Below are 21,048 nucleotides of genomic sequence, written 5' to 3' on the forward strand. Positions count from 1 at the left end.
TCATGTTGTTTTTCTATAGTTGGTTAGTCACGTTCACAGTAATCTTTTGTTCTTTGCTTTGAATGTCTTTGAGTCTCAGGCTCAGTGTACTAGTCAGTTGGTGTTCTTGTTTTGGTTTGCTAGTTTGGCTTTTCCTTTAGTTTTATGTTTTTGAAATCCCTTGTTTTCAGTACAGACAGCAATAAATCTACCTTCTTATGTCTGCATGCTGCTCCTTTATCTTCCTCATCTTTGTCTATATTACATGTTGTGAAATGTTTCAAAAATGCTGGAGTGTAAAAGAAGCGCCAGGAAAGGAACGAAGATGAGGAAGATAAAGGAGCTGGATGTGTATATATATGTCACTAGTGTGTGTGTGTGTGTGTGTGTGTGTGTGTGTGTGTGTGTGTGTGTGTGTGTGTATGTATAAGTTTATGTATGTTTACACATACACCAATCAGCCATAACATTATAAACACCTCCTTGTTTCTACACTCATTGTCCATTTTATCAGCTCCACTTACTATATAGGTGCACTTTGTAGTTCTACATTTACAGACTGTAGTCCATCTGTTTCTCTGCATACTTTGTTAGCCCCCTTTTACCCTGTTCTTCAGTGGTCAGGACCCCCATGGACCCTCACAGAACAGGTACTATTTGGGTGGTGGATCATTTTCAGCACTGCAGTAACACTGATGTGGTGGTGGTGATGTGTTAGTGTGTGGTGTTAGTGTGTGGTGCTGGTACGAGTGGATCAGACACAGCAGTGCTGCTGTAAAAGGGGGCTAACCATTGTTACCAGAGTAAAGTTCCAAAGCTAGGGTCTGTCAGGACATAGGGGTGTATTAGCACCTCTGGCATAGGTAACGTGCCCATCTGTGAAGACATCATTAAGACTGATGGATTTAGACACATTTAGGAGCATTCTAAACATGTTTTTCGGACACCTATGCTTAGTTTGTCAGAACAACGCCAGGCCACATTCTGCACATGTTACAGCAGTATGGCTGTGTCCAGAAAGTGGAAGTGCTAGACTGACCTGTCTGCAGTCCAGAACTATCTCCCATTAATAAAATGTGCCACATTATAAAGCACAAAGTAAAACAATGAAGGCCTAATACAGGTGAACATCTAAAGACTTGTAATGGAAGAATGGCAACAGAATCCACATTCAAAGCTGGACCAATTAGTGTCTTCAGTCCCCAGAGAACTGTTAAGCGTTATTATTAAGTGTTATATATTTAGCATTTCACATACTGTTCAATTTTTATTTTTTTTTAAAGTGAAGTTTGTATTATAGAATCATCTGCATTATTTAAAACCTGTCATTTTATACATTTTTCCACAACAAAATTAAATTTACATTATTGAAAACAGGGATATCAGTCATCTGAATGGTAGTGTGTTGCAGAGCCAACTGTCATCTTTTGCTAATTGTCCACTAGGAATTTACTGCCAAAAGACAACTATGGTTGAATACGCTACTGTAGTCTCCTGACATTGTATTTGGGTACACGGTGTGTAATGAATATGATGCTTGCTGAGCACAGGGCCTGTGGGAGATACAGTAGACTGGAGGAATTTGATACACATGATTGTAATCCACATTCACACACAATATCAGTTGATAAGAAGTGAAGGACAATCGCTACAAAGCCCACGCTGGCCATGCACACCTTTTACCTTCGGCTCTCGAGCGAATCCGCTGTTTGCTGCTAATTAAAAGGGGCTCTTTGTGTCCCCTTCTCTTTTGAGCCAGGATCCGATGACAGTGAAGGGACAAAGAGTGAGCGTAGGTTCGGCGACAAAATACCAGCCTCCAGAGGATGACCTGAGGGTGCTCCAGGCTCACCACCTGGGATCTGTTATCTGAGCCCCTTACATACTAACTCACTCACTCGCTCACTCACTCACTTACTCGCTCACTCAGTCACTCTCTCACTCACTCACTCACTCACTCACTCACTCAGTCACTCACTCACACAAGTGAGTACAAAGTTTAGACTTATGGAGAAGTTTGAGCGATGTTAATAGATGTTTAGTTGAATGTACAGCGTCAAAATAAAAGTTCCACTAACATCTTTTTAGATTCACCTTTAGTTTTATTTTATTAAGTTATGTAGAAACTTAATTAGACTTAACACAGGAATTTTATACATACTTAACTTGCCTTTAAAGTGAACTTACATTTAACTTAAATTTAACTTGATGTCTATTAAATTTATTTTAATTTCCTTCTTTTAAAACTATTTTTTTACTCTTAAAACTCTTTTACACTCTTAACTTTCTGGTTTCCTAAAGAAGCATGTTTGGAAAAAAGGAGTGTGAAAAACCTTTAAAAGGTTTTAAAGAACCTTCGCATAATTTAAAAAAGTTCTATGCCAATTTCAGGATTCTTTCTAGAACGTTCACATTATGTGAAGTTTCTTGAAAATATGGTGGTTCTTCATGCAAACACTTTTGCATTTACAAACACTTTTCTCCAAACAAAACAAACAAACAAACAAATAAATAAATAAAGTTATTTTAGGCAGCTTTTATGAGGTTCCAGATATCTAGTGCTCAAAAATAGGTATAAGATCTATAGAGGGCTTAGATGTACAGTTCTAGAAAGGAATGAAATGAATTGGTATAGAACCTTTACATTATCTTGGGGTTCTTTAACTTTTAAACACATTTTCAAGACACAAAGATAATTCATTTACCAAACGGTTAATGAACCACCCACTGAAAGGTTCTTTAGGGAACCAAAATTGGTTCATCCTTGGCATCACTCCAATGAACGCTGCTTTGCATTTTGATTTTTTTTTCAACAGCGTACGTTAAAGACAATGTGAGCATCTACAGTGGACCATCCAAAACAGTGCTGCTGCATTTTTTAGCAAAATTGGCTGAACACACTGGTAAATGTAGAGCACGCTGATTTTACCGTATTGCCTGGGGTCAGTTCACTGTAGAAGAATCACTGTGGTTTCTTTAAGGCTTTCTACAGGGACTTTTCAGTTCCAATCCATAGGTGTCACTGTCTTTTATGAATTTTACAAATAAATACACCATGTAACTCGTGTACATGTCTGAAAAAGTGAGTAATATGAGGCATTATGCTTTAGCCAAACATGACATAGCTGTGTGAATTATTCTAGGCGGCAGTGGACACCTCAGACAGCTCAGTCATAATACAACATGTTTACACTACGGCCCTGCTTGAAATGCATTCATCACACACTGAGGCCCTGACGAAACCCGCTCCTGTGGAAAAATAACTAAATGCCATACCTGCCGTATTTATGAGGCTCAAACTGGGCTTTATTGTGGCAACAACTCAAACTTGCTGCTCACTATGACTCCCGTGGGAGAGCATTTGTCATAGCAGAGGGAAAGAAAGAAACACAGACGTCATAACAAAACAACGAGAGAGAGAGAGAGAGAGAGAAAGGGGTTAACAAGAGTGGGTATAATGGGATACTGATGGTAGGGAAATGCTTAAATCATCTTCACTATTGATATAAACACTAAACACTTTGCGATGCTTCTTCTGCATTTATTCTTTAATCATTGTTAATCATTTCTCACCCACAGCTCATTGAAACAAGCTGAGAACTTACATTGAAAGTGTGGATTTTTAATCCTGGTGTTAATAAACCACTTTTAATCCATACTATATTTATGATTGTAAAGAGAAGGAGATATTTTATTGATTTGAATTTGATTAAATGTGACCATTATGTTTCTTTCATGGAAAAAAAGAAATTACAAGTTTTGTTTTTTTGACATCAAAACAACAATAGAAAGGTCTGCTTGAGCAGGTAGACGTATCGACTCGAATCTGTTGATATAGAATGTAAATTGAATGGTCATGTAATCTACCATTACATCACTAATGATGTCATTATTGATTTGAATAATTATGTAATGAATGTTAAATTTATAGCTAAATGACAATAATAACTTTGGACGTATTTATTTGTTTTATTTCATTTTAAAGCTACCAGTTACACAAAACAAGTCAAATACAAAGTTACATGTGACGTATTCAATTACTCTGCAAAAAAAGCCAAATTAGTGGCTCAAACATTGTATAGTTTGCTATACAAAGTATTTGCCATTCTTTTTTCTATATCTACGTGTCTTTCTTTATCTTTATCTCTTTTATCTATCTGTCATGCATCCCTCCAGCCATGACTCTCAGGAAACTCCAACTCCCAGAGCCCTCTGGGTGAGCATGTGATGTCAACGTCACCAGGTTCCACCTATCAGAGATCAGCTTCCCCTGACTATTGATGTTTTTCACCTGTTCTATGTATCATGTGACTATATCCAATTAGTTTATTAGCCTGTGCTTTAGATTAGGTTAGTTGTGAGGTATTGCTTCATTCGCTGAACTACTGAGCGGTGTTGACTGTGTTCTGTTCTACTCTTTGTGTGTCTGACCCATTGTTTGTATTTTTGACTCTCCGTTTTGCCTGTGCTCTTTATATTATTGGCTCGGCTCGGTTTGGTTTAGACCTTTATGCCTGTTTTTCGACCTAGATTGTGGATTTTGGACAACCTAGTAAAGCCTCTTTTTCACAATTTATCTGCACACTTGAGTTGAGACACTTGCAGATTTTGCATCAAACTTTTAAGTGATTTACAGGACAGCTTACAACCTACAACTCAATTGCAATTTAGTCTCTTGTAGGCTTCAAGCATCTAAAGTTGCATGAGTGCTTGACCATATAAAGCCAGAGGGCTGAAAAGAAGGGTCATTGTGCAATGAGACTTCTGATGAACTGGCCTACAACCAGATCTATGCAGTTCAGAAAAGTTGATTCATCACTGATTCATCACATGTCAAGGAAAGAGCTGTAGATAATTCTTGTAAGTCAGTACAGAATTATCCACAGCCTTAGTCATCATTCTGGACTCATTGAAAATGTATAGCTTTGTACAAATGATTTGAACCCTGTGAAGTTGCAGAGGGTTAGCATCACGTGGGAATAATTGTATACATGTATCTGCAGCACAATTGGTTAAATCAGAGATTCCGAACTTTTAAATGGTGATCCCAAACTTGTGATGTGTAGCGTAGCTGGTTGTGGTGCTGCACTCTGTGAGTCGTGTGGGTTCAGCCAGCTGAGGTTATGAATAATTTCTGGGGGGAGCTGCTGACTTTAGCCTGGGCCGGTTTGCTGGGCCTCCCTCTGCGCAGCACTTTGCCACTCTAACACTGTTAATTATTAAACAACCTCATCGCTCCCTCGCCTTTGCCTGACTGAGCAAACTGGGTGTGCTGAAGTGTATGTGTGTGTTTGGGGTGAGTGTCACGAAGTAAATAAAAAGTTTAGGTAATTTCTCAGTCTGCTCATTTCAGACCTTTAGTCATTTGTGTCAGTATGGAAGGTAAGACTGGCATTACCTCTCCGCTAACGTGTTGAGATTGAGTTGTTATTAAAACAAAAGTCACTGCTGTGTGTTTATGTTTGTGTGTGTTGCGGGGCTTTGTTACTGAGTCTGCTCTCTAATGAGGTCTAGGTAAATGGTGTGCTACTCATTAATTCATAAAGCAAACACAGCTTGCTCAGTGAGTAGACAAAATTGTTTATTACTTATTTAAAGCTATTTGTTTCGGGACAGCATACAACGAGACAGCGCCTCCTGTTTCTATACAGTGCTAATCACAAGACATGCCATTTATCTGTTTGCTGCATAAGTGTTTGATGGAGTGTTAAGACTGGCTGATGCAGAGGGAATCTGAGTTAGAGATGCTTCAGTCACAACTCTGAAAACTTCAGTAGCTGTGGATCGTTCTTACTTTGACATAATTGAACAATTGAAAGTCAAAAGTTTTAATCATTGCTCTGCTAAATGTAATAAAATCATTTAATTACATTACATCATGAGTTATATTCACATGCTGCACTGACCAGTTCAAGTCTGTAAAATTACTTTTTTGTTGATGCAAAAAAATGACAAGAACATGGCAAAATGCAGACTCTATGCAACTCTATCTCCCCTGTGGGGTTTCTAATATTACGATTTTTGGTCATTACAGATTAAACACAGACATTTGATGCTTGGTCAAAAGTACGTGGACACCTGACCCTCACACCTTGTTGGACATCTCACCAAGAACCATGAGCATTAATAAGGATACATGTACCCCCCTCCTCGTTTATAGCTCCACTCTTCTGGAAAGGCACTGATGTTGAATGAGAAGGCCTGGCTTGCAATCAGTGTTCCAATTCATCCTGAAGGTATTCAGTGGGTTGAGGTCAGGGCTCTGTGTAGACCATTGGAATTCCTCCACACCAAACGAGTCAAACCATGTCTTTTTCGACCTTGCTTTGTGCGCAGGAACATAGTCATGCTGAAACAGGAAACAGCCTTTTCCCAAACTGTTGCCACAAAGGTGGAAGCTTATGACTAACCATATAATAGGGGCCGAGCCTAAACTCTGAAAAACAGCCCCAGACCATTATCCTGCATCGACCAAACTGTGGCATTATGCATTCCAGTTGGTAGCAGTGTCCTGATCATCCAGTAGAAAGTGCTAGATAGTGAAGCATTATTCATCACTTGAGGGGACATATTTTCACTGCTTGGCATCGCACATAGTGATCTTAGGCTTGTGTGCAGCTTCTCGCCCATGGAAACTCATTTCATGAAGCTCCTGATGCACAGTTCTTGTGCTACTGTTGCTTAAAGGGGCAGTTGGGAAATCTGAAATGAGTAATGCAACAGAGGATAGGCCATATCTACACACTACACACTTCAGCACTCGGCAGCCCAGCTGTGTGAGTTTGTGTGGTGTAGCGTTTTGTGGATGAGCTGTTGTTGCTCCTAGAAGCTTCCCTTTCTCAATAATTACACTGACTCACGACCCATTCTACAGTGAGTGTTTGTGGAGATTGCAGGGCTATGTGCTGTTAGCAGTGGATGTTAGAAAGGGTGTCTACATACTTTTGGCCATATAGGTTTTTAGGACTTCCAGAAGACCTAGAGAGTTTCTCATAAACTTGGTCTCACCCATGTTAAATCAAAACATGACAGGTTGGTTATTCTGTCACTTCCTAATCATGTTGGTACTTAATCTTAAGCCTTCTGTCGAGCTTCTGATCATCTAACCAATGGGAAAGCCTGCTTGGCTATATCTACGTAGATACTATAGAAAAATCCTTACTTGATAGTTTTTCTTTGGGCATCTCAAGATTTACCCCTTTTATGTCCAACCATAATTTACAACGCATTACTACAAGACTTGCAGAGTTTGAATATAATTATTTTATTAAATGAAAAGGAAAGAACATTACAGTTTTAGTTTCCAGAATCAGGCCTATATGAAGGCCTCAGAGACTTTAAGGGTTCCCTGCTGAGCTATGATCAAGGCTATGTTATGCATTTTGTAGTGTTTCTTGCTGACTGGTTTATGTAACCTCAATCTGGCATTTAAGGTGAGTGACAGCCTGCATTTTAACACTGAACAACAACGAGGAACAAGGCGCTGAAGACAGGATGCTTGACACAAACCACAGATGCCAGCGTGTCTGAGTGACTTGCTGAAGCATTGAAAAGTGACAGGACCTCCAGCAGCCTAGCTCTAGCTTCCTGCCCCTAGGGAGAAATCACTGTACCCCCAGGCTTCTCGGGCCTGGATGTTTAGACCACTGTCACCCTGCTTTTCGTCCACGGCAGGGAAAATCTGAGCTTAATAAGAATGCAGCTTTCATCGAGTGTCATGATCAGTTAGGGTTCTTTTGAAGAGGAGCTGTTCCTTTGCTTCAGGAAGGTCTGGAGAGAGGCCTGCCCTTAGCCGCCGCTAATTGCACTGTTTAGCATGTTTTCCTCCAGAGCTGCACTTCAAAGGAAATGCTACTCCTTCTTTTCCAGTCAGCATGCAGACCTGCAAAGCCTTCATAAATGTCACCAAGCTCTATTTCAGTCATAAAGCATCCACTTCATGACAGCTATCAATGAGTGGTAGCTCCACAGCTTTGCTAGTGCTGCCCAAGGCATTTAGCTTTTGGCGTAGCCATACTGGAAAAACACATTTGCTGCAGGTCTGTTGTTCACATCTACTCCACAGATGAAGCGAGAGTGAGATTTTTCAGGAAAGCCGTGGTCTCGTGCTGTTTTGTTGCTGTAATACAGGCTCTGGGCTGTGCATTAGAGCCATGTTTGCTCAGGCTATTACCAGGATTATGCGGAGTTTTCTGAGATCTACAGAAAATAAAGAGCTGATCCTCACTGCGGCCCACCACAGGACTGGACACAGAGTCTCTGTGATAGAGTAACACAGAGGTTGAAGTAAAACAGTGTCAGACGGGTGCAGACCACCATCACAGTACAGCATCAAAGGCAACAGTGTGATCCAGCTCTAATCCCCATTTAAAGGGCCTAGATTATAGAAAAATGAATTTAATCTACTATGGAAACAAAATTTCATATTATTCACTAACATATTTTTCACTCCTCGGCCTATACAGCCCTGATATGTAAACTAGCTGCAAAAACAGCCAATTTTTAATTAATCAAAGTTGTGATGTCTACTGAATTAGTTCAAACTGCAGTTCCACATAAAACTATTAAAAAGGAAGCATTAACTTATATATTTGCAAGGCTAATGTTATGATCTACCCAAGGCATTAATACAGATATTAATAAGCTAAATATACAAAATCATCATGTCATCAGAGTGCTTAAAATGTCTGTCCTAAACCTTAACCCCCAAAGTTAATAAAAAGTAATATTACATTTAAAAAATAATACTTACATTTTTATTGTATTTTTTTCAATTCTTTAAAGATAATTTTGATTTATTTTTCTTATTGTGAGTTTGTTTTATTTTATTTTATTTTTTTTTCCAAAAAATGCTGTCTCACATTTCGTGTCACTAACAAAGTTTTTATCCATAGGTGGAGCCTTATTTTAGAGCAGGAAGTGAGACTGCATCCCTGTCCTTCATGGCCACACGATGAGCGATTAGATGTCACTGGGACACATTTATTTCAAAACAAAGTCTGAAAATCAGTGTGTAACATTAATTTGTCATGAATTAAATATATATGGCATGTCATCAGCAGGGCTCCGTAGTATCTCATGCTTTCCTCTGTGCAGTTTGAAAGAAGGCTTTACTGGGATTAAGAGAGGTTAACAACAGTAATGAAAAAATCAATTATGTCTTTCTTACACAAACCCACACAAACATTCATCCACAGAATCTCTCTCTCTCCTCTCTCTCTCTCTTTCTGTGCTCCCCTCTCCTCTTCCAGACCTCCTTTTCCTGATCTTTCCTTGATTTATTTGCGTAACATTCATTTGCCTTAGTTGGGATGACCGCTTGTAACTGAGTCTCTGTTGTAGCTGACCTACAGGCAGCAGCGCAGCGGAGTGCAGCAGGTCGTCTGTCCAGACTGAGTGTTACTGTAACAGGCCGTGCGCTCATGTTTTGCTCCACTCTCTCTCTCCTTATCATGCCTGTTTGTTCTGCCGGAGGCTACATTCAGCTCGACTGTGTGGAGAGAGAAAAGCTGTGTGAGTGTGTGTGTTTGGGGTGGTGGTTATCAGAGCTCAGGGGGATTTAAACAAGGCTGACTAAGTGCAGGTGAACACACTCCACACACACAGGTGCCTCCACACTGTGCTGTGTTGACGGAGGTTCTGTGATTGTATGTGTACGTGTTCTAATGAAGACCATTCTGGAGTGTCTGTTTTCGACTTCTTCACATACTCTGTTAATTTAGCCCTGCTTGGTCTCGAGTTGAAGACACAGCTCACAGGCAGTAGAACAGATGTTAGTGCTTTAACTGCTTTTCTGTCCTTATCTCATTGCAGCAATGTTATAAATGTTTGTTCATATCAGTATGCTTGGTGTACACTCAGTGAGTCGATCTGGAAGAAATAACAAGATCCAGAATGTGTAGATACAAATAAAGCTTTTTTTTTTTATTATACTGTGTCTGAAGTGCAGAAAAGACTCTTAAAGATCACTCTTGGACATGAAAATTGTTTAAAAAAAGCATTTAAAAATAAAAATTATAATTATACAAAGTATCTACAGGTATTACAATTAGCTTTAAACTCTTAAACTGCAAGAATGTATGTGTACCCACATTTTAATTACCCACGCATACAAATAAAACTACCTTAAAGGGTCACTTGATGCATAAGAACTACTTTTGATTCCCAAAAGAACCTTCCAATGCATTGTTCTTTAAAAAAACTCTTTTGTATGGGAGAGTTAAGGCGAAGAACTTTGTTAACTCTTTAGAATCAACAACAACAATAAAAGCTATTTTTTACTCTTATCCGTTAATATCCTGATCTCACAGTGTGGTTGTTGCATTTATTTTGACATAGTCTAACAAAGCTGAAATAGATTTGGCTATTTTGTTTTTTGTCGGTAATGAACTTTCCTGCAAAACACAAACAAAACACAAATCAGAACGTTCTTCACACATCAATTGCCTTTTATGGCTTCTCTGATTAAACAGATAATAATAAGCCTTTACCTGAATCTGAATTGCCTGCTCACTCAGGTACTATTGCAGTGCATCCGTCAATAGAAAGCAGCTTTGTGCTTAATTTACATAGTGATAGACAACATAGTAACACACAGAAAGCTCAAAATTCACATTCTGTTCCATTTTACTGTGATCATCATGGACATACACGTCATGACTGCTCTAGTGGCATTTTCAAAAGGGAACAAAGACTCTAAGGCCCAATCCCATTTCATCCCTTGCCCCTACCACTTAGCCCTTAGCCCTCTGTTTTGCATGTTCATGTCTAGGGGTAGGGTGTCCCAATTTTTATTGAGATAGAGGGGTAGGATGAAGTGTTAGGGCTACATAGCCCTTCAAACTGAGGTTTTTCAGAGACTCCAAATGGAGTGTTACGGAAAAAAAAAAGAGAAAAACCGGCAAAATGGCTGCACAAGCGACCAAAGAAACCCACAAATGTCGGTATTTTCTCCTTTAAAAATTATGATAACTATTGTATTGACTTAATTTAATGTTGTTTCAATGTATTATGGTCATTTTCTTCATAACAAGCATAAAAAATCGCTAATAGCATGCTAATGTCTCAGTAGCTAGCTAGCTAATTTTCCCGTTCCACCTTAAATAGTCCAGCAGTTCTGACACCTGAAGTGCCAGAATGTAACTGCTGCACCATTTAAGGTGAAACGGGAAAATTCTAACAAGAACCTGGTGAATATCTGACTTTAGCTTCACCAAAGAATTAGGAGTGGGTGATAATAAATAATTGTTTTATACCCCCTTTTAGAAAGCATTTGATGCCCTAAATGTAACTAAAGCCCAGCAGTGAGGAGCTGAACTTTTCTCTTCTCTGCTATCACTGAAGACGGGCAGGGTCGTCTACAGAGCACCGTTAGTAGCTGTTAATGAATGTTTTTATTTATTTATTTATTTATTTATTTATTTTTTGAGGGTTGTCCCATTTTGTAGGGCAAGATTTCAACCACTATCCCTTGTAACTCAGTGACACTTGAAAACAAGGGGTAGGGGTAAAATGAAGAAATGGGGTTGGGCCTTTATGTATCACCAACAAGACTTTCTGTTTCATAGGGAAGCTTAAAGAACTTCCACAAAATGTAACGGTCCTATATGAATTAAAAGTTTTCCAAAATTATGGCTCACCAATCTTATCCACATTGGTGCTTTGTGAATAAGATTGGGGATCCCTGATCTAGAACCATATTGTCAATCCAAGAACAATTTAGAAACCATTTACTTATTTATTTATTATTTAGTTAGTTAGTTAGTTAGTTAGTTAGTTAGTTAGTTGTACTCACTGTCTATGCACCAGTACATTTCTGTGTCTCTACACACTTAAAAAAAGATGGTTCTTCAAAGGATTTTTTTAGTAAAGACAATGGTTCTATAAAGAACCATGAACACTCAAAGAACCCTTTGCATAATTAAAGGGTTCTTTGTGTTATGAAAGCATTCTTCAGACTGATGGAGGATGTGGTGTAGATGGTTCTATATAGAACCTACATGCGCACTCATGTCCTTGTTTTAGTGTCTATGCACCAGAGGATTAGCCTGAACATGGTTCATTATACTGTACCCTTTATATGTAAAATGGTAATAAAGTTGAATAGTATGTATACAGTATAACTCACATATTAGTTCTATAGATCTTCTGAATAATGGACAGTAGTTACTGAACAGTAATATTGCAGTATAAGAGGTTAAATACATGCTTAAATCTGATGAAGTCTTCTTATCTTCTTGTTGTCCTCCTGGTTTGTTTGTTCTGGTTGGGTGAGCTTAGTTTTAAAGTCTTTCCTCTTTTCAATAAGCATTTTCTTTCTTCTTTTTTTCAACAAGCACTCCCGCTGTTGCAGAGAGGCAGGTGGTGAGACTGGGGTTTAATGAAGACCTCAGTGGCTGGTGGGTTTCTGAGAGACCCTGACTTCAGGAATTTCATTTCACCCTCAGTCGGGTTTACACACACTGAGCTGTCTGCTGTTACCACTTAAACACACTCAGCAGGGCAAAGAGAGCAGAGACATGGTGAATTTCTGTCAGAGCTAAAACAAACAGATGTCTGAGTAGACGGATGGAGAGACGGATGGGTGGAGAATGTGTGCTACTAAAAGTGTAAAGGTTTACTGAGAGACTGAGAGAGAGAGAGAGAGAGAGAGAGATGGGGGCCTACAGAGTGATAAAAGCTGGCTAAATGTAATACAATTAAAGAGATAGTTTAGTGGAAATTTCAAAGTTATATAATCTTCTCCCACCTTAAATGTCGATCTGCCAAGATGTTTGCCTTTTTAGCTTTGTGCCATAGATAAGAATTAATGGAACCTTAAATACCAATCATCATTGTCAAATTTTATGTCTAAATCATCACATACTTGCTTTAAACTGAGTCAAATTGTTAGGCTACACTATGTAATATTTGGGGATGTGGAGACCTCTCTGGTGGAAATGCGTAATTGCATCCAATGTGCAGAAGAACATTTTGTAACATTGATTGTGCTTCGGACCACTTCCCTCAAAGGGTATTTACAGAGAGTCAAAACTTGGTGAAGGACATGTATTTCAAGGATGTGAGTGAATTATCTACTGCTGTCATCACAACTTCATTGATATAATGCTTTATATAACTTTGATATGACTTTGAAACCTAAACATCAAGACAAAGCTTTTTTATGTGCTTTATTGATCCTACAAAGGAAATTTGTCCTTTTGCTGCATGAGTATGCTCAGTCTGGGAGCAGCACAGCAAAAGAGGGCTAAATGCCTTTGCCAAAGGGCACAACCAGGTACCCAGTCAATCCTGAGATTTGAACACAAAACCTTCCAGTTGCTGGCCTACCTCTCGCTCCACTAGGCTACTGGAAACCCCAGAGCACGTGTGAGATGTTAATACACAGAGACATATGATATTATCCAAAATTATTTTAGGCTTTATGGGGTGACATGCAAGGCACCATATTTAAGAATGTATTTTTTTTTTTTTTATCACCTGACTATCTAATGTTACTTTAAATTTTACAGCAGCTTTAAGTCATATTTATATTTATTCATACTGTTCTGTATGAATAAAATGACTGTAGCTGCCATCTTGAAGTTGAAAGCTGAAACTGTATATCCATGTGAGGATTCCTTTCCTAATTTTAGAAAAATGTTAATTTTTTTTGTTAACCTAAATTTGCGCTTAACTGTCCCACTAGCATTTGGAGGAAAGTGTTTCAGATGTTCTTGAGCGAAAAAAAAACAAACAAAAAAAGAATATAATCATTTACCAGTGGGCCAAGCATTTTTTCCAGCAATAGTAAGAGTTAAAACTACTACCCGCCATCTCTAACCCCCTGGGGTTTCTCTGTGTTTCTATTCAAGTCTTTGCTCATACCACGCAGAAATATAATTCAAACAGTTCCTGTACAGTTGCCCTTTCGTTTCGTATTTGACTTACTTCGGGAATTATGAGCCACTGTGAAAACCAGCCACTGAAGTCGCTGCAGCGGTTTTGGAGAATAGCGATGAGGATAACATTTATCTACTTTTTCATTCATACAGTCCACTACTTTTATGAACCTAACAGTTTGGTAAACACATTTCAAGCACCAAACAATGTGTGCACTGGGTAAAGAGATATTTGGGCCCGAAATTTGAAAATATTAAATCTGGTTTTAGAAATTCTTAATATCACCTGTAAAAACATAACTTTACTCATGTGAATGAATCATATGCAAGTGCCTTTAAAGGCAAATTTAAGAATATCTGCAAAAATTAAGAAAATGCCCTCAGACCCCAGAGCTGGAATTTAGTCTGTATGTTTGTGAAGTGCATGATAATTCAGGTATGTAGTTTCCTTGGTGCTAATTGGTGAGTTATAAGCTTCTGTTACTTGTTAATTCGTACACTACCGTTCAAACATATGGAATCATGTGCCATGTTAACAATTATTGTTATATACAATGTGGATTGAATTTTTACAAACTATTTGCCCAAAGATATTTTTTAAATGTTTTTTTTTCATTATTTCAAGTATTCTGTGAACAAGAAGTTATAAAATGTGTTGTAAATAACATACTGTATTTGCCTATTTACATATATGCTGTAACACCAGACCGAGGATTTATTTAAAACAAAAGCCAAGCAGGAAGCAATCTAGACAAAACAAAAACGATATAATTAATTTGGTTTCCACATTAATTTTATTTTAACTTCATTCTCGATGCTACACAGCTTTCTCAGTTATTTTAGATCTACAGAACTGTTCATCATTCTGGACACATTTAAGAATTTTTCATTTTTACATCTTCCTTAGTTATGTGAAATCTGTTACACCGGGATAGTATAATAGAAACACTGTATACATTTCTGCAACCAAGTTGGTTTCATATTCTTAAAAACATCGATTTCAAACTTTTGAACAGCAAACTTCTGTGATAGTGTTGGTTTGCCTCCAACACAAAACTAAAGAAGCAAAAGTTGAGCACAAACACATCTTGGCTGAGTGACTACATTTGAGGTAAATTTAGATTTTTTTTACCGAGTTGTTCCCTTAAAACAAACAACAAATGTGACTTCCCTCGAGCAGTAACTGAGGTTGCCAGCACTTTTTGGGCCATCCAAAAAGCCCATCTCCCCCCAGTATCCCCCCAACCACAGTCTGCCCTTTCTTAGCATCCAGGCAAAAAAGACAGCAAACTCAAACTCGGCCAAATTAGCCTTTTCACTACCTATAACCCAAACCCTCGACAGGGACACACTCAGGCCTGGAAAAATGAGCTCTCCAATGAGAAGCGTTGTGTGGAGTCCTCTGGAGGCCTCCGTAGCTGCCTGGCAGAGAGAAGAGGGGGAGATAAGCAGAGACAGTGAGAGAAGGTGGAGTGGGGGAGATAGGACTCTGTCCAGGCCTTTGGAGTGGGGGATTAATGCAGAGGGATGGGCTGCAGTCTAATGTGATGCTCTACGCTTCCGCTCAGAGCTTTCAGAGCCTGCAGTCATAATACATGCACTGTTTATGGGTTACTAACAACACTAGCAGCACTGCTAAAGAAGTGACTGCAGGATGCTGCCATCAAAAGCAAGAAGCAAGAAGAGCAGGAAGAGGACACTGCTGGGTCTGTCTTTCAGATGGACACAACTAGTTATATGTTATATAACTATATGCTATATGTTATATAGTCAGAGACACAAACAAACATATGTTACCATGAGATAAACAATACGCTCGCAGAAAAAAAGGCATGAAACTGCCATTGGGGCAGTACCCCTCTTGTCACTAGGGTGGTACCCTCAAGGGTGCATCTCAGTACCTTTAGTCAGGGAAGATAACTGTACCACAATCCATTGAAATTATATTTTCTAAGTTGTGTTGACTCCACACACCCCGTCTCGTCTCCAGGCTTTTTTATTTTATTGCTCTGTTTTAAAACTTTAGGTTATGAAAAGGTACAAATACGTACCTTTCATCTAGGAAAAATGATTTAAGGTACACAGTTGGACCTTAAAACCACTGTTGTATGTTTGAGGCAACATTTACATACTTTATATCTTGATGAACCTTTATTTCTAACAGTGTACTTAAAGCTTCCTAAAAGAAAATCAAGCTTCACTCCTGCTCCAGATCTGAAAGCATCCACAGGTGTTTCTGTCCATTCTTCTTCCACTGTGAGAAGACAACTCAATACTATGGGTCTGAAAGGATGTGTAGCTGTCAAAAAGCCCTCGGGGAGAAAAGAAGACAGACAAAAAGAATCAAATTTGTTCTAAATCACAGACATTTTCCGTTGAACACTGAAACTAGACAGAGCTGAACCCCCAACTTCTCCAAAATCATATGTGTTTGAGATTACTTGGATTGTGAGAAACAAGAATGCAGCCAACTTCTGAACTTTCTTCTGAACAAGACTGAACTTCGGAAAAGTATTCTTGCTGATTTTTTGAAAGACTGAAAATGATACTGAAAAAATAGATGGATGGATGGATAGATAGACAAATAGACAGACAGACAGACAGAAACACAGACAGCCACTCAAGAATGAACCCATGTACATGCAAAGTGGAAAGCGATCAATAATCATTTGGCTAACCAAAGTGAATCAGCTATTGACCTTTCAAGAATTAGATTTTCTAGTTTTAATAAAGTCAATAAATCTCAATCTTATGTTCATAGAATTCATTGTACTGAAGGCACTTTCCACAAATTAAGACGAACTTCACTATTTTTGTATTAAAGCAACATCTGTGAAAGAAAAATGATTGTTTTCTGGTTCTTGTTATTCATAAACATAATTTCATTTTATTAAAAGTGTGCTTTATAAAAAAAAAGGGTTTAAATTAAACAAAGAAAAAAGAAAAAGTATCATATGACTGAAAGTATTGCAGTGAAAGAAAGTTGCATTGCTGTCTTGAAACTGCTATTGAAAAGGCTGCAAATAGATACACACACACAAACAGATACATACACATCCAGACATGATTCACACAGCAGCGATAAAAAACAGGCTCTTGAAAGCTTGACACAATTCAAAATAATACAATAGAAACAACATCAGTCACACAAGTGGTTTTGTTCTGCGCAACTCAGGCCCTCAGAGGGAGACGTGAAGACAGACTGGGACAGTAACATCCACCGTGTTCAGCTGAATGACTCTGAAAACTGAGCTTCTGTCATGCTTCTATTTCTCAAACTGCACTAGCTGTAAAAGAAATATGGTAACTGGCATAAGAAACAACTCAAAAGTGACTAGAATGCCAGAGGAGAAAAAAGAATAGTGAAAACTACAATGCAAGGTGGCACAACTAAATACCTACAGAAATAAATGGTTAGAAAAAGACAGTTATAAGGTATAAAATACATACAGATGAGGAGAGATCTCAGTGAAGGTTATTTAAAATAGCTACACTATATATGTGTACATCATTCTTCTTAAATAAATAACTTTTAAAAAATAATTTCTTTTCATCTTTTCTTTTAAAAAGTTGCAAACCTGTACAAGCAGCTTGATAGTCCTTCTTAAAATATGGCCAAACTGCACTCATCAGATTTGCAGTGGAGGTTTCATAGTTCATAACCCACCGAGATTTGATGCATAGTTCCTTTTGAAATATTCTATAACTGTGTCTCACAATGTTCTGATAGGTCCAGTCTCTCGGTTATTCCCATACCTCCTTTGCAGCGTGTTAGAGTAAGTGTCCAGCTCCGGTCCTGGATGTCCACACACTGCAGCATTACTGTTCTTCTTGCTTTATGCATGTTATGTACTTTATTGATCCTACAAAAGGAAATTTGCTGTCCATCTATGTGCACAGTGAGAGCAGCACAGTGTTGCCTGGAGGGCAGTGCCGCCTGAGGGAGCAGTAGGGGTTAAGTGGCTTGCCCAAGGGTACAACCAGATATTTAACCCCATTAGTTCTGGGATTTGAACCCCCAACTTTCCAGTTACTGGCTCACCTCTTCTACCACTAACTTACAACATACAGCATTTAACCTAGGGGTGGTGGGTGGGTGGCGTTCGGTGGCAAAATGGTAACTTTCCAGCAGAAAAAAAAGTTTGCAATTTTAATATACATAAATATAAAGAGATTTTATTCCAGGTGATTTTGGATAATTTCTATTGGCCCATTCATCGAGATATTAACAATATGTAGCGGAAAAAGCTGTAAATTATTTGAGGGTCAAATTTTCTTACACTCTAAAAAAACAAAGCCACAGTGTTCTTTAGGTGATGCCATAGCAGAACTACTTTTGGTGGCCACTCGCAAAGAACTTGAGTGGGAAGAGCTTTGTAAAGGTTTACATAATGTAAAGGTCTTATAACCTTTTAAGGGTTCTTCCTAGAAACATTATGTGTAGGCTTTTTAAAATTTGTCACAGTCATATCTCATTTTTAAAAATGGTTCTCCAAAGAACAATTTATTAGTAGGTTTTCCATCCACCAGTCTTTGTGAACTTTGTAAAATGTGCAAAAAAACCCTAAATGGACAAAGCCCAAAATTTTGAAAAAAAAAAACCAAAACACCCAAATATCGCAAAAAGAGTTTTATGCTAGGACGAGGTAGAAAAGTTAGAATACTGCTAAAGCCGAAATGCAAAAAATAGCGATGGAAAGGGTTTTTTGAATAAACAATGACATATCAAGCCATAAGTAAGAAATGATTGGCCCTTCGGATGGTCCGATCGTGGTGCATAGCTTTTTTTGAAGGTCGCTTTAAGCATTCTGAAATGCCTAATCCAAAGCTCACTGGAAAAGTTGCTTTGTACAACATTCTCCCAGAATTGTCTGGTGCGTTTGCATTCATAGATGTAAAGTGGACATTGTCAGAATAGCAATGGCAATACTAGCCTTCGTTCAGTGGGCCATTGCTCACCCTGCCCATTGTCTCTGAGCTGTAAACAATCATAAAATGATGGCAAATGGCTTATTCTTCAGGCAGCCCCTAATCATGGTAGCCTATATCATCTAAAGTTTGTTTTGTAGTAGATGGATTGTAGTAGATGGAAACACAACTTAATTTGCTTTTTTTCTGCCTAAATTTCATAAATGCATGTAACATTTATGAAACATTTGAATGGAAATCCAGCCTTTAATAGCTTTTATAGGGAACCAAAAGTGGTTCTTCTGTGTCCCGGCACAAAGAACCATTCATGGGACCTTTATTTTATAGAGAGTATAATAGCAATGATATGCTAATACAGGGGTGCCCAATCCTGATCCTGGAGATCTACCAACATGCAGAGTTTATCTTCAAGTGTAGCCTAACATACCTGATCCAGGTAATGAATGCCTACAGGGGGATCTAAACAATAGAGCCAGATGGGTTGAACCTGAACTCTCCAGGGTGGTAGATCTCCAGTACCAGGATTGAGCACCCCTATGCTGATATATTTGCACTCTCTGGTAGTACCTTGATACCTTTTAGTACCTTTAGACTAGCATAAGAAGAAATGACAGTAATTCATGTCACTATGCATCAGAGCATCTGCCAAATCCAATAAATGCCCAATAAATATGTAAATCAAAACACCATTATTGAGTTAAATAAGCTGTGGTAGAGCAGGGTAAACAGTAAATGTGCAGTGTTTGGGCCCTCCAGGACTCCAGTGAGTTCCTAGCATTGTCTGTATTATCAGATCTGGATAGTGAGGTGGCAGGTATTTGTCAGAATGAAGCACAGCATGTCTCTGTTGCTGGTGAGATTGATGAACACTTAAAGGACCTTAATTCCCCCTGCATTAGTGTAGTTCTCCTGCTAAAAGTGTGACTACAAACATATCTCACAGTGTATGGTCTTTCCTTGAACCATTTCCTTAGTCAGTCATCCCAGCCGAATACCCTCCCAGTCATCTGGTAGAACTTCATGTTGAAGGGCCTGTAGAAGTCTCTGAGCCTCTGTACTACCTCAGGGTCAATGTTGGGGTGAGTCCGCCCTTTGGTTTTGCCCAGGCAGTGGGGTTTGCTGCTTCCCTCGGCCTTCTTGAGGCAGGGGAAGCCCTTGGTCTGGTTGAAGTAGAAGTGTTTGTCTGTGATGATCCTTTTGAGCCCCAGGAAGTCCTGCACGCGGCCCAGCTCTCCGGCCGGATCGCTGATCAGCCGCTCTCCACTCACGAACAGAATCTGACGCATGGGAAAGTACTGCAGCCAGTTGTCCAGATGCTTGGCGTAGATGCCGATCTGGATGGCGCTCCACGAGGTGTCGATCAGACCCGTAGTCCTGTTTTTGAAGGTCAGGCTTTCAAAGGAGGGAATGTCCGGCTTCTTGGACAGCGTCTGGGTGTAGTCTGAGATGGCCCGAGTGACGGGATCCCTCACCACCACAATCAGCTTAGTGTCCCGGGACATGGCATATATCCGGGCTGGAGCCTCACGGGTCACAAAGTAGCTGGGGGTTTTCTCCATGGTAATCTGACCCTCCAAGGTCTTGGGCATCAGGTCTCTTAGAAAAAGCAAAAATCAAGAAGCTTATTATTACCATTAATTTTAAGATCAGAAAGATGCAAGTATCAGCCCCAAGTTCTCTGCTCATAATGTATATTATAAATTAAGATGATCACAAGCATCAGAATCTTGCCAGTTACAGTCTCTTTGTTTGTCCACACTTCTTTATCTGACGAGAAGCAGACTTGGCAAAATCCGACTGACGGTCTGACTATAAAGGCTACAAACAATTTCCAGCACTTTCTCTGATGTTACCAACACAGCATTGCCCAGTGGCTGCTGAGCATTGTATACTATAGTTTGCTGAAGCACTGGCCAATCGCCTGCCACACAAAAACAATCATTGGTCATTTTGCGTGTAAGCCAAATGACCTCTTCCAGTTAAAGTAAAAAGTTCTTGGCCTCATTGACCAATGAAACCTAACACACTCTCTAGAGACAGACAGACATCTGCCTTGCCCACATCATAACCACTTGGCATGTATAGCGGCACATTTTCAAGCTATATATATATATATATATATATATATATATATATATATATATAAATAAAAAAATAATAATAATAATATAATAATAGCCTTTTGGTTAACCAATCCAACACAGGAAGCAATGGATCTAACAAACAGTACAAAGTGCCAAGTTTTGACAATGATAAATTT

The 21,048-nt window shown here is 38.9% G+C and overlaps 1 protein-coding gene and 1 long non-coding RNA gene across 2 annotated transcripts in view; one reads left to right on the top strand and one right to left on the bottom strand.

Annotated features, from left to right (window-relative positions):
* Window positions 1-5,275: 5,275 nt before the first annotated feature.
* On the top strand, window positions 5,276-9,097 carry LOC118808813. Its single transcript, XR_005007309.1, has 3 exons — window positions 5,276-5,361; window positions 6,014-6,215; window positions 8,874-9,097. It is a non-coding gene; the product is annotated as an uncharacterized LOC118808813 (long non-coding RNA).
* A 7,582-nt stretch (window positions 9,098-16,679) lies between these two features.
* Window positions 16,680-21,048, bottom strand: part of LOC118809076 (heparan sulfate glucosamine 3-O-sulfotransferase 3A1-like) — a 52,405-nt gene continuing 48,036 nt past the window's right edge. Inside the window, exon 2 of the mRNA XM_036572016.1 lies at window positions 16,680-20,384. Within this exon, the coding sequence (XP_036427909.1) occupies window positions 19,763-20,384 (622 nt within the window). The 3' untranslated portion in view covers window positions 16,680-19,762. The remainder of the gene's footprint in view (window positions 20,385-21,048) is intronic.

The sequence above is a fragment of the Colossoma macropomum genome, unplaced genomic scaffold, assembly GCF_904425465.1.
Source record: "Colossoma macropomum unplaced genomic scaffold, Colossoma_macropomum, whole genome shotgun sequence".
Taxonomy (NCBI): Eukaryota; Metazoa; Chordata; class Actinopteri; order Characiformes; family Serrasalmidae; genus Colossoma; species Colossoma macropomum.